This window comes from Tiliqua scincoides, chromosome 3 (genome assembly GCF_035046505.1).
Source record: "Tiliqua scincoides isolate rTilSci1 chromosome 3, rTilSci1.hap2, whole genome shotgun sequence".
In the NCBI taxonomy this organism is placed as follows: domain Eukaryota; kingdom Metazoa; phylum Chordata; class Lepidosauria; order Squamata; family Scincidae; genus Tiliqua; species Tiliqua scincoides.
The window spans coordinates 85,929,872-85,944,594 of record NC_089823.1 but is presented as its reverse complement, the minus strand read 5'-3'; the positions used below and the strand labels follow the sequence as shown (position 1 = coordinate 85,944,594).

The window sequence follows — 14,723 nt, the reverse complement described above, 5'->3', positions numbered from 1 at the left end:
TTCAAAAAATTGGGAAATATTGTGGCATGTATCTCAACTTCTCCTCCCTAATTTTGAATTAGTAGTTCAAAATCCAAAATCCAGTGCAACTCATTTTATCACATAAAGTAAAACAGAGCAGAGCTGGAAAGCCAGATTAATATCACATGATCAGTAATAGCCTATAGTAAGTTAGTAAGACATTGATGCCGCTGTAATTGCAAACAAATAGTGTTTAAATGAGGGGAGGGGGAAGAGTTTAATTTGGCATAATGTGTAGAGCTCCAATATTCACCATTTAAATTTTCCAAGATCTAAAACTACTCAAATAAAGCTTCAAAGAAACAAGACAGCTTCTGAAGCTTTAAAAAAAAAATACTCCAGAGACTTGTTCATCATAAGCATGTCTACTTTACTTAGGTAGCTTTTTGATGCAAAACCGCCTAGGGCCTCTTAATCTATCATGTTGTTAGAGTGACACTGCCACAATAAATATTCAGGAAAAAGGTGTGTTCAAGATGAAATTACCACTTTGGCTTTCAGTCCCTTGTGTATGTGGGTTGAAATCACTGAAGCTATTTGTCCAAATGTAATTTACAGCCCAATCCTAACTAAATTCGCACATGGTGATGCAGCAGTGCTGGTGTGGGTTTTATATTGCATCCTGTGAGGGAATTTTAGTTGCTGGAGGTCTCCTTGGGGTAGGGGACATTTGTCCCCTTGCCCTGGGTTAAGCCCCATCGGCTACAATAGGTCAATTCACACCTGCACCAGCGATATCACTGGCGCAAGTCCAAGTTGATCTGTGTAGGTGAATCAGGCCCAGGAAGGGGGTTGGGATATGGCATGTGCCAGCACTGCCAATCCCACCCCCCCTGGGCCCAACCCAACCATCCCCTTGCCCTCATCTCTTCCCCATTCACTACCCTCCCCTCTCCCTACCCTGGATTTACCTGGTCTGGCAGGCATCCCAACAGCTGCCAGTATATGTGCCAGTATGTGGCCTTCTTGCCGGTGCACCAGCTACTAATGCTGCTGCAAGGCATTTTATAGCAGTTTTGCGACAGTGTGCACTAGCAGGACATATGTTCCACTAGTGCAGGCCCTGAATAGTGCCTGTAACAATGGCATTCAGTTAGCAAGATACAGAAGGTGGACAAAGAAAATAGATGGGAGCTAGGTTGACATAAAGTAATGGCTACTCTTACTGTGCTATTATTATGTGCTATGTTTCTAAAGGTATTAAGAGCCTCTATTAGCAAATACAGATACAGTGCTCTATTTTGCTATATAAGCAAATACTGAAGCTACTTTTCCAACTCACAGCTTATGCTAACAGTTAACTGATTTAAAATGGGGCCTCCATCTTGAACCAACTGCAGCCTATCCCTTAGGCTGGTTAAGAAAACTCCTTAGGGTCACTGTTCTCAAACTGTGGGAACTGTTTGGGAACTGCCCCCGTCAGGGGAAACCGGTCACTACCCCCTTAAGGAGCATGGCAACCTCACAGCGGCTGCACCGGTGCTCCCACGTTCATGCTGCAGCAGTGAAAAAAGGTGTTTTAAAAAGGGGCTTCCCTGTGCCACTGAAATAGATTGTGACCAACTTCCAGTTTTCATGAGACCCCCTGTGAGTTTTAAAAATTCTTTTTTGCTGTGGAGGCGTAATCATGGGAGTGCTGGCACAGCCCATCCCCCCACAAAGATTTATAAGGTTCCATACTCTCCCGGAGAGTTTGGGACCTCTGCCTTAGGAGGTAAACAAAACAGATCTTAAAGAGGTGTGACTTTTTGTTCTTCTCATGAAGTGAGGCATACATAAGAACATAAGAACAGCCCCACTGGATCAGGCCATAGGCCCATCTAGTCCAGCTTCCTGTATCTCACAGCAGCCCATCAAATGCCCCAGGGAACACACCTGATAACAAGAGACCTGCATTCTGGTGCCCTCCCTTGCATCTGACATAGTCCATTTCTAAAAACAGGAGGTTGCACATACACATCATGGCTTCTAACCCGTAATGGATTTTTCCTCCAGAAACTTGTCCAATTCCCTTTCAAAGGTATCCAGGCCAGATGCCATCACCACATCCTGTGGCAAGGAGTTCCACAGACCAACCACACGCTGAGTAAAGAAATATTTTCTTTTGTCTGTCCTAACCCTCCCAACACTCAATTTTAGTGGATGTCCCCTGGTTCTGGTGTTATGTGAGAGTGTAAAGAGCATCTCTCTATCCACTTTATCCTTCCCATGTGTAATTTTGTATGTCTCAATCATGTCCCCCCTCATGCATCTCTTTTCTAGGCTGAAGAGGCCCAAACATCGTAGCCTTTCCTCATAAGGAAGGTGCCCCAGCCCAGTAATCATCTAGTCGCTTTCTTTTGCACCTTTTCCATTTCCACTATATCCTTTTTGAGATGCGGCGACCAGAACTGAACACAATACTCCAGGTGTGGCCTTACCATCAATTTGTACAACGGCATTATAATATTAGCCGTTTTGTTCTCAATACCTTTTCTAATGATCCCAAGCATAGAATTGGCCTTCTTTACTGCCGTTGCACATTGGGTCGACACTTTCATCGACTTGTCCACCACCACCCCAAGATCTCTCTCCTGATCTGTCACAGACAGCTCAGAACCCATTAGCCTATATGTGAAGTTTTGATTTTTTGCCCCAATGTGCATGACTTTACACTTACTTACATTGAAACGCATCTGCCATTTTGCTGCCCATTCTGCCAGTTTGGAGAGATCTTTCTGGAGCTCCTCACAATCACTTCTGGTCTTCACCACTTGGAAAAGTTTGGTGTCATCTGCAAACTTTGCCACCTCACTGCTCAACCCTGTCTCCAGGTCATTTATACCATCTTAAGTATATGGAGGCCTGAAGTGTAATTTACAATGCCCCTCCTGAAGTAATTAATCAACTTTTACAAAAGGACGAGGGAGCTGTCCACTCAGGAGAAATTCTAACTAGAATAAATTTGGAGGATTATAACTACAATATATGCCCCCTCTTATGTGCATACAATTTCAATAAAGTACAGTGACAAAAAAGGCAGAATCTCTCAAAATGCCACACATGGAAATCAGTTTTTTTATTGGAATATCATTAAGATATTTGCCAAGTCAATCTCTTAAAAATGAAAGCAGGGTATTGTTTCTCATTTCCCAAAGGATCTCCTCTATGGAGAACTCGTGCAAGGAAAGCGCCCTACAGGTAGACCACAGCTGCGATACAAGGACATCTGCAAGAGGAATCTGAAGGCCTTAGGAGTGGACCTCAACAGGTGGGAAACCCTGGCCTCTGAGCGGCCCGCTTGGAGGCAGGCTGTGCAGCATGGCCTTTCCCAGTTTGAAGAGACACTTGGCCAACAGTCTGAGGCTAAGAGGCAAAGAAGGAAGGCCCATAGCCAGGGAGACAGACCAGGGACAGACTGCACTTGCTCCCAGTGTGGAAGGGATTGTCACTCCCGAATTGGCCTTTTCATCCACACTAGACGCTGTCCCAGAACCACCTTTCAGAGCGCGATACCATAGTCTTTCGAGACTGAAGGTTGCCAACAACAGCAAGAGGTAGGATGAGCGCGGGCAGGATAAGGTTGGAGAGAGAGAGTTTTGCAGGGGAGCAAGATTTCAAGGCCTGCTATTAAATATATTCAAGATTCAATGGTTAAAAGTTGTGTCATAAGAGTATTAATTGTTTGGTTACAATAACCAGAGATACAGAACTCCTTAAGGCAGGGCTACTCGAACTATGGTGTTGTGACGGCCCAGTCAGAGGACCCTGGACTCTGGGGCGGAGGCAGGGAGGGAAGGCAGTGACGAGACCCCAGGATCGCATCGCTCAAGGGGCTGCAGGGACTGGCATTTACTTACCAGTCCCTGCAACAACATCCTCGAGGTGTGGGGAGCCCTGCACGAGTGTCTGCAGGGTTCCCTGCACCCTCAGGACGATGCTGCAGAGACTGGTAAATAAATGCCAGTCCCTGCAGCCCCCTCAGTGATGCAATACCCCTGCCTTCTCCCTGCCCCCGCTGTCTTCCCCACTCCCCTGTAAAGACTTACTGGCTCTCAAACTCTCCCAGAGAGTTTGAGAACCACTACCTTAAGGGATAACTGGAATTGTTTGAAGTGGGGGGGGGGAATGAAGATGCCTCTCCATGCTTCCCAAATACCTGAAAGGAACCACAGCAACACTCACTGACAAACATGACAAACTGCGGCTTTCTAACAGGCAGTGGTGGGGATTCCCTCACACTCCCCAAAAACTGTGCATGAGTTTAGATGAGTTCTACTTATCTAAGCAGCTATTTGCCTTGAACAGCAGCCCCCATCCCATATAACAAGTTGCCTTTGAGATAGAAGCAACTTTCCAAAGCAATTTGGAATCTGTGATCTGTGATATGAATAACTGGGGTAAGGGGACACAATCAGCAGTGCAGACAGTTTTATGTGACATGCAGAGACTTGGTCATGAAGAGAAAAGGCTAAAGAAAACCAGAGGGCTAGATATAGGCAAAGCAGAACAGATTAATTCCATGATGAAGCTTGAGCAGCAAGCAGGTGGATGAAGGGAGAGGTGGTAACATTAGGATGGGAAAAATGACATCCAGCACATGCCAGAATGACTGCCAGCTGACAAAGGTGCCAACGGAGTTGCCAACAGAATTGAATCTTGCCAACAGAGTTGATAAGACAAACTGTCAGCCAGCGGAGAAGTGCTAGACAGTGTGTAGGTTGAAAACCCAAATGCACAGGACTGTGTTTTGCTTTCATGGAGTACAAGGATTCTTAATGCTCATGAAACTGTTTAAAAGTAGTTCCAGCTGCAAAAGTACTTGCAAAAGATAGCAAGTAGTTTGCAAAAGTACTTCATGAGGAAGCAGCTAAAATTGAGTCCCTTCATTAACTGCAATCAGTTGAATTCAAACAGTGGAGACCATTTTCAAAAAGCAATTCAAGAGGTTCTAGTTTACCAGGACAATTTGCCTTATGTTTCTTAAACTACATTCTCACTCCATTGACATAAACAGTGATAGCCAAACTCCCCAGCTCAATTTACAAGTAGACTCCTTAAGGGAGCTATTGTCCAAAATGTCAGAAAATAGCTCTTTATTTTTGCCAACCTGCTTCTGAATGTGTGCCCGTTGACATCCATTGGAGCAATGAGATCTGAATATCTTTCCTAATGAAGCATACCTTCAAATCCCTGATCTCCACCCAGGAGTCTTCTTCTCTTTCCACCTACTTACTTGCATGGTGGTGGAAGTGACTGTGAGGAGGTCTGTGAACCTTCCTTCCCTTCTCTGTTGCCAGAAATACTGCAACAGTAAAGGCCAAGGAGACAAGGGATAGCAAGAAATGCCTCGGAGCACGCAACTGCAGATTTTTCTGCTGCCTCCTAAAATTAATGGCAAGGCAGAGAAAAAGACCAACTTCATGCTCCTCAGTCATCATTTTTAAATGAGAAGTATATTATTGTAGTTTCCTTTGGCCTAAATCCTAACCAACTTCCTAGCACTGGGATAGCTGAGCCAATGGGACATGTGCTCCATCCTGCAGTTGGGTGTCACTCACAGAGGCCTCCTCACAGAAAGGGAATGTTTGTTCCTTTACCCCAGAGCTGCATTGCCCTTATGTCAGTGCTAGAAAGTGGGTTAGGATTGCGCCCTTTGTCTCCTAGAAGGAAGCAGGAGCAGAAAAATAACCAATCCCGTGCTGATGTGCTCCTACGCTTGCAAGATGCTTCTCCTGTCTTTAGTGAGCCTTCCATTTCCTGTTTTATCTTCACAAAGGTCTTTTCAGGGGTGGGGTGGGGGGGAAGAGGCAACATGGACTAACTAATGGTGAAAACGAACCTGTTACAACAGTAGCCACATTTGGAGGAGAATGGACCAAGTCTGCAAAGGCTGATGCTTTCCAAACTTCCCCAACTGTATCTATAGCCCGGAACCCTTCTATACAAAATGTACAACGTTTTAGGCTACTAATTTTGTTGTAGACGTAACCCAGTGCAAATAGCAAAAGTTTGTGCATACCTGCTTTGCAGATCGTTAAGGTGTAATTCACCTACATAATGGGTGGCGGATGACACATTGACAATTCGAGCATTGTGGCCATGGGTTCCCGATTGCTTCAATACGTCCAAGAGAAGGTTAGTCAACAAGAAGTGTCCCAGGTAGTTAACACCAAAGTGCTCTTCAAACCCATCTTCTGTTTTCCTTTCAGGCACCAGCATCACTCCAGCTGAGTAATTAAGAAAAGAGTAGAGGTGAGATAGCAGGTGTACAAGTGCTTGCAGTGAATGAGCCAGTCCCTCAATCTATCAGGAGCAGAAGCTGACATTTATTATTATCATCATCATTATTATTATTATTCAGAAGAAGCAGCTAAATGTTTGCCACTGCAAATCAGTCACCTCAGTAGAGGTTCAGAAGTGACATGCTAGGGTTCTATACATAGAGAATGAATAAATTATATTATCTGAGCCTTGGGCATGGGGGTGAGGAGGGAGTGAAGAGAAGCAGCTCCACAAGAAGAACCTTCATGAGAAACAAAAAGCATTTACTGTCAACGAAGAGTGTCTTTCTGCAAACACACTGCAGCCGTGACCTTAAAGTATACTTTTCTTTTGAAGGAATGTATTTCACTTATCATGTGATCATTGAGGATTCAAAGTTTAAAACCCTTTTAAAATAAAATGGACTGGTTTTCAGAAGGTAGTAAGTACATCAAACATTAGGCATTCCCTGCCTCCAAAAACTAGGCCACTATTGATTCAATTCCAAGTCATGGGCAAGTGTTTAAAAATTACAAAAATATGGTGATTGTTATTTTCAGATGAAAAGAAAGCAAATTTTTTTTACAGCTAAGATATAAATATCTACACGTATACAGGAGTGCGCCGCTTAATAAATAATAATAATAACTACTAGGTATATATACCGCCTTTCTGGTCATCAGATTACTCCTCTGACTTTATTCAAGGCGGTTTACATAGGCAGGTGTTTCTAAATCCCTCAAGGGGATTTTTACAATCATAGAGGTTCTCTCTTTCAAGAACCAACAACATTTCAGAATGGATCTTCCTGGTTTGGTCTCACTTCTAGCCTCCAGTTCTCCCACGCAGGCTGACAAGCAGCTCCATCCCTCACATGGAGGGCAGCCAAGACGCTTCTTGCCCACACCAAGAGCAGGTGGAATCACTCAGGCTGGCTTGTCAGCTGCTTCAAGGTCTCGCCATTCTCAGCCATTCAGGGAGCTAACGGTGTCCTCAAACTGGCAACCTTCTGATGTTATCTTTGGGCTAACGGAGGCTCTACCCTCTAGACCAGACCTCCTGCCCAGTTTGCTTAACAATGGACCGCATATATGACAGTGGACAAAGCACAATAAAGATGCTCTTAATGAGGCAATTGCATCTCCCATAATCTGCAGGAATGTCTGTTTACACAAGAGAGAGGGTGTTAATGCAAAGAAGACGTAATCTATCTCCAGTAGCCTGCGCAGCCAGTGTCTGGCAGGGTGTCTCTGTTAACACGAAAAAGGATTGGGTTGAATGTTCACTTAATGACCTAATTGCATAACAACAGCTATAGGAGAACATCCCCGTCATTAAGTGGCACACACCTGTATTGGGGAAGGGAGAGACTAATAGCCCAATCCTGTAAACCAGGGGTTCCCAAAGTGTGCTACACAATGCCTTAGGGCAGGGGTGCTCAATAGGTGGATCGCGATCTACCGGTAGATCGCGAGGCAAAATGAGTAGATCACGGAGTGCCAACCCCCCCCCTTCAGGTGCCTCTGGGAGGAAACGCCGGGAGTAAGGCCCATTGTACTCAATGGGGCTTACTCCCAGGTAAGTGTGGCTAGGATTGCAGCCTCACAGCCTAATCCTAGGCATGTCTACTCAGGAGTAAGTCCTGTTATACTCAGTGGGGTTCAAGGTACACCAACATACATTGTACACATAAATGTTATATGTTATGATGGCGCGAACATTGTAAAAAAAACTCTGGTAGATCTCCGGGCCTTGCTGGGTTTCAAAGTAGCTCTCAAGCCAAAAAAGTATGAGCACCCCTGCCTTAGGGCATTGTGGCATACTCACAAGGGTGCTGCAGGATGTCCCTCCTACCTGTTCCTCTGGGCACCGCCTTCTTGGATCTCACAAGATGGCAGTACCTGGCTGAGCAGGGAAGAAGAGGTTGTGGGGGCATTGTGATTCAGGTACGTCTGGAAACCGCTGCAGTAAACTACAGCACTAATGCAGCAAATTTAGTATAAATCAATAAATTTAGGAGATATGATTTCAGCCTTGGTGTGATGATACTGAAGTTGCATCTGGAACTCAGCTGCCATGCATAAGTACCACATAAGTGCATTTGTGGACTGGGAACACCTGCTCACAGCTTCAAACACAGGATGCCAGTAATAACAAAAGCAGTATAACAAGTCTCTTGCTGCCACAGCCATGTCTCTGTATGGTTTCAGATGCTTGTTGAAGACAAGTGGGGGGGGGGGGAGAGGTGGTGCCTTTTCTTTTTAAGTCAGGGTAGTACTGCAATTATTCTACCACTTGCACTAAAGCACCTTTATGTGGTTGACTTGCCAGGAGCTGCAGGGAAAAACTTAAGATGAAGTTGAAATGAACCATGGCAAACATCAAACAAATGTTTGATGTTTAAACATTAAAAGAGTATGTTGCTGATCTTACAAACCATTTTGTTCACTGTAAACACTTTGTAATCATTCAATTTGTACCAGCGCAATAGTACTTTATATTGTTTAGATTTTTTTTTAATTAATTTTTCCAGTAAGTTTGTGTTTCAGGAAGCTTGTGTTTGTTCCAAGGGACAAATCTTCGTTTTTAAAACAGCAAAATGTCATTATTTCAACAAGTTTTTATTCAAATCAATTGCTATACAATGTGTTTACTCTGTTCACAAGCCATTTGAATACTACTCCCCTTAAATATACGCAAAGCTCAAAGGTGCTCAATATGCAAAGAGATGAATTTGTTTCTCATTGGCACGAGAATACACCCCCATATATTCTGGTTTACAATTCCAGAGTCTTTTAAATGGCTCATTTCCTAAAGCCAGGACTGATTTTCATTTCAACTTAGCTTCCAGAAACTAAGCTTCCAGCTTCTCTGAAAATGTAATTGTTTAATGCACAAGCCACAGGGGAAATGCACCACATCCCAGGTAACAAAGCAATCCTATGCATGTGTATTCAGAAGTCCTGTTGCATTTAATGGAAATTACTCCCAAGTAACTGTGTATAGGAATGCAGCCTAAGAATTGCAGAATTTGAACATATTTGCACTGGGGCACTTAAAGGTGCCATTTGACCAGCCCCCCCCCCCCCATGGGCTCAAGGTAGAGGTAGGAAAAATGAGGCAACTGATTGGTTACTGGATCAATTGGGGTGTGACATGGCTGTTGCTGGGGAAGCAAGATCTCCTCAGCTTCAGTCCATGCCTTTTCAGCAAGCCCTGCCTGCTCGTCCTATGTCCTGTCTGAGAGTAGCTGGTTGCTCCATGTGGGGGCTGGGTAGGAATTTTTGGCTGGTAACCTGATTAGCTGTGGTTATTGGTTATTTCGCCTACCCTGGACTGGCATTTGGGTATAGTGTTATGGATGTAGTTATTTAAAGGTTTCCCATGGTGGGGCAGGTGGCGTGCTGGCTGGGTAGCCAGGAATGGGGGTGGCGTGCATGCTGAGGTAAGCAAGGTCAGGGGGTGAGCCAGGACCGCTCTGACAACACTTGTCCAGGTTGATGAGGCTGGCTGGCAAGACCCCAGGCTGGTTAAGCAAGGGCCAGCTCACGGCTTGCTGGCCAACTACCTCAACCCCTTGGGGTTGGCTGATAGGTTAACCCTGTCTCTGACAGGGTGAAGCCTGGAGTACGGATGTCATGTGGTCTCGGGGGAGGTAAATGGCTAGTGCTGTTTTCCCCCAAGCTCTTAGTGGCCAGCACGCTTTGGGATTTTTACTAGCTTAATTTTTCCCCTGCTGCAGGTTATTTTTATTAATTCAATAAATTACAATCATCCCAAGCCTCTGTCTCATGTCCTTCTTGGGGAGTGCCTGAGTAAAGCTGTACTATATTGTGCAAAGAACAGCAATCAAGAAGAGGAGAAACAAATGGAGGGAGAAAAAAATGAGAAGCTAAACAACATGATGGGAAAACAGACAAGGAATAATAGGAGGGGAAAAATAGAAGTGAAGAAGAGATTGGAAATGGAGCTACATTATGGTAGATAGGCCAAAGTGCAGCTTCCATTTTCAAATTTGAACTAATAGTGTTAAATTGTAGGATCTTGGCTGACATTTCTTCCATAGATTGTGGCAATGCATCAAATCAAGTATCCTTTTGACTGAGTCTTCAGCCTTGCAAGGGAATGCTATCCACTTACAACTACTCAAAACCAATTAAAAGGTGTTACTTTGTGGCTATGGACTAGGCGCTGGCCAGTCTCATTTTCTGCACAGAAGTAACCAGTTATGGTGTTCGGCAGGATACAGGCAAGATGTATGTAATAATTCCATCAGAGTGTCTTATGGCTCCATAGGAAATGGGCACAGCAACAGATACTGTTGCAGTACATGGTTCCTAGCCCCTACAGTGAAATCAATTCCTTCACAAAGAACAATGAAAAAGCAGCCAGCTCCACTTTCTGAGTTAGACGAATCGATGTGGCTATCCTGAATGTAATACAGGGAGCCTCCCATATCCATGGATCCTGTATCTACAGTTTCAGGTATCCACAGATGCGGGAGACCCCTCCCCCATGCACACCCCCCATGTGTCCATTACATCATTTGTAAAAGTTACCAGAGTGAAAATCAGCTTGCTTATACAAGCCAATGTTCACCTCAGCAACTTTTAAAAATGATTTAATGGGTGTGGGGGGGGGCAACCCCACTCCCTGTGTGCCCCCCCACACATAAATTAAACGATTTTAAACTCTTATGTGGGCACCTTGTTCTTTAAACAGGCTGCCTCTGCAGCAGGAAAGGAACAGCAGTGAGGTCTTCCTGTTGACCTCACTGATGTTCTCTTCAACCATTCCGGTTGCTTAAGGAGAACACCATCTCCTTCTCTTTAAGCAGCTGGAATAGTTAAAGAGAATATCAGTGAGGTCAATTTTCACCCAATTCAACTTTCAGCTCGATTTTTGCCCTAGTAAGTGTTTAAAATGATGTAATGGGCGTATACAGGAACCATGGGAGTGGGGAAAGACGTTCATGGTATCTGTGAACTTCCAGTATCTGCGGGGCGGTCCAGAATGGAACCCCCATGAATACCAGGGCATGCCAGTACTTAAGTTGTGTTTACCTTCACAATGGAATGCATCAAGCAGGCATGCAGGGACTTTTAGAGACCTTATACTGCCCCTCCCTTTCAAGGTCAATTCACATGATCAAAATGCAAACTTCATGGAAAGTGAAAGCAATTTAAAGTGGAAAAGTGGTTACAGGTCCAACCTTGTTATACACAGATTTTTATACACTTATTTGACTCAACACCAGCGGCCACTGCAAATGAAAAGGAATGTGTTGATCCCTGGAGGAGGGGGAAAAATCTATCCCTTTAAAATCACAGTTTAAAAACTGCTTTTTACTGTCTTAGAGAGACAGTCATGCAAGTGATTACAGGTATAACCTAATTATTCATGGATTTTTCGGGGGGGGGGGGAATTCACAGATTTTTCTACCTCAACACTGATGAGAAGTACCCTTTAAATTAAAACAGTCTTTAACAATAGCCTCCTTAATACAAGAGAGGACAGCCAGCTGACAATCCATAAATCATTCTCTCTCCACACTTTACTCCTCCCTTCCCCCTGAGCACATAAAAGAAAGCTAAATGGCAGTGATTACACAGACCTACAAAACTGAGAGTCAGAAAAGTTTTCCCAAACTTTATGGTGGTTTGATATGAATTTGGGGTGCCGATTCCAAAAATGGCATCCGTTTTGCCCTATCAGGTCTAGTTTTGGAGATATAGTATAGCCTCATTAGTGAATGGCTCAAGCAGCTTCCTCATGAGGAAGCCATGGTGTAGGCTTAGCTTGGACCTGTACTTTTCAACCTGTTCATAAATGACCTGGAGGGAGGGTTGAGCAGCAAGGTGGCCAAGTTTGCAGATGACACCAAACTTTTCCAAGTGGTGAAGACCAGAAGAGATTGTGAGGAGCTCCAGAAAGATCTCTCCAAACTGGCAGAATGGGCAGTTCTAGTCACCATATCACAAAAAGGATATAGTGGAAATGGAAAAGGTGCAAAAGAGAGCGACTAAGATGATTACTGGGCTGGGGCACCTTCCATATGAGGAAAGGCTACAATGTTTGGGCCTCTTCAGTCTAGAAAAGAGACGCCTGAGGGGGGACATGATTGAGACACACAAAATTATACATGGGAAGGTTACAGTGGATAGAGAGATGCTCTTTACACTCTCACATAACACCAGAACCAGGGGACATCCACTAAAATTGAGTGTTGGGAGAGTTAGGACAGACAAAAGAAAATATCTCTTTACTTAGTGTATGGTTGGTGTGTGGAACCCCTTGCTGCAAGACGTGGTGATGGCATCTGGCCTGGACGCCTTTAAAAGGGGATTGGACAAGTTTCTGGAGGAAAAATCCATTACGGGTTAGAAGCCATGATGTGTATGTGCAACCTCCTGATTTTAGAAATGGGCTATGTCAGAATGCCAGATGCAAGGGAGGGCACCAGGATGCAGGTCTCTTGTTTTCTGGTGTGCTCCCTGGGGCATTTGGTGGGCTGCTGTGAGGTACAGGAAGCTGGATTAGATGGGCCTATGGCCTGATCCAGTGGGACTGTTTTTATGTTCATTCATTCCTTTTTGCATAATAACTTCTTCAATTTCTTTATGTTTTGATTTGTGAATGTACTGGTTCAACAGTTTACTACAATGATTTCCAAACTGGAAGGTTGTGACCCACCAGGGGAACTGGAAGCAGGGCATTCCCTCTTAAGGGGAATGGCCCTGCTCCAATGGTAGCAACAGCACCACAGGGATCATGGTGCTGCCACTTTCAAGAGGCTTTTTTATTTGTGTGGGGGACAACGCTGGTCTCCTGCAGGGTCCTAGAGTCTCACAGCCCCCTCTCATCTCTGCCATGGCTGCTGTAAACAGCCCTTATGTCTGATCTAAAGCTACTTCCTGCTTCCTATGAAAACATGGAGGAGATCAGGGGGAGCTGTGAGCCTCCTGTCCCTTGCAGGAGGCAACCACTGCCCCCCAAATAAGTAAAAAGCCCCTTGAAGTGGCAGCACTGAGATCCCTGTGGCAATGCTGCTTCCCCCTCCCCACCCATGCAAACATTTACCTGGTTCCCAACTCTCCTTTAGAAGATTGGGGACCACTGGTCTACTACATTAATAGGTTTGGTAGTTGTTTCCTGTTTAGAGTTCAATTCTATCCACCTTTCCAACACTGGTGCAGCTGCAATGTAGCCTTGAGGTAAGGGGCAAATGTTCCCATACCCTGAGTAAGCCTCTGTGACTGGCTCCCCACAATAGGATGCAGTGCACACCCCAGGGGCATGGCCACACTGGCACTGGAAAACTGGATAGGATTGGGCCCTTAGTCTCTTCAAAGATGTGTATAAAAAAGACAAAAATCCAGTAGTTAATTTGTACTTATAGTCCTGTAAAATTATCCGAATACTCAAAGAAAAGGAAAAACACACACACCCAACACCACCACACACCCTGTATTCAGCTAAAATAAAGTTTTAGAAGAACAAGGTCTGCTTTTTAAATTATTAACTAGACAACATTCACTAGGCACTCAAAGTAGTACAGTATTGATTTTCTACCACCCAGCTTCACTCATGAGCTCTAAAGGGATGAACTACTACAACAAAAGCTATTCTAGTTTTCTACTGCCAATAACTATGAGTCTGTTGGCTGCCAAGGACAATATGCATTTCCATCTTCTGCCCATTCTGAAAATTCTTTGCTGCATTAGGAAAGCTCTTATAAGGAAGCTGTTTTTCAAATGGGTTTTCTTATGAATTGCATTAGGATTTCACTTTCCCCTTGTGTTGGAAAGTACACATGACAGCAGATTTGGAATAACGATTGGCAGCACACAGAATGCTCATGTCACTAAGGGAAAAAACCCCTCTCTTGTTTTGATAGGACTGTCATTTATACGCAATTTACTAATTTAACTTAGCGAGCTTGATTTCAAAAGCTTTTGATTAAACAGACATCAACAGACAGTAAAGCAGTAGCAAGAGCATTTATGAATAATCTGTATGGCATGTGTCAATGCAGATTTCGCTTAGCAATTCTTTTTCAGCTATTAGCATATATGCAAGCAGATCTGCCTGATCCCAGAATCCATACAATTACTATACACATTGCAATACATAGTCAGACTTATGTACTTGCATTAAGATGTCAGGGTGGGGGCAGGTGAGGGGTAGCTATGCTTAATCCCAGAGACCAGAACTGCAAATTTATTAAAACTAGTACTTATAAATTAGGACCTCACTCATACCAAGCTTCAACTTAGCAAATATATAAAATAAGTTGTAAATAGATACCTTCCTACAGTGGCAGCAGGATAAATTAGAGCACTGGAATCAGAGGAAAGAAAATAATGTTAGGAAACAGAAATAATTATGAGAAGTATTGAGAAAAATTACATTTCTCAATAGCAGAAAGGAAGATATAACATAGATACATGCCTATAGGT

The 14,723-nt window shown here is 44.1% G+C and overlaps 1 protein-coding gene across 2 annotated transcripts in view; it reads right to left on the bottom strand.

Annotated features, from left to right (window-relative positions):
* Positions 1 to 14,723, bottom strand: part of ZBED1 (zinc finger BED-type containing 1) — a 133,122-nt gene that overhangs the window by 32,758 nt on the left and 85,641 nt on the right. For both annotated transcript variants that reach the window (XM_066621648.1, XM_066621649.1), the window contains one exon: positions 6,023 to 6,230. In XM_066621648.1, the coding sequence (XP_066477745.1) occupies positions 6,023 to 6,230 (208 nt within the window). The remainder of the gene's footprint in view (positions 1 to 6,022; positions 6,231 to 14,723) is intronic.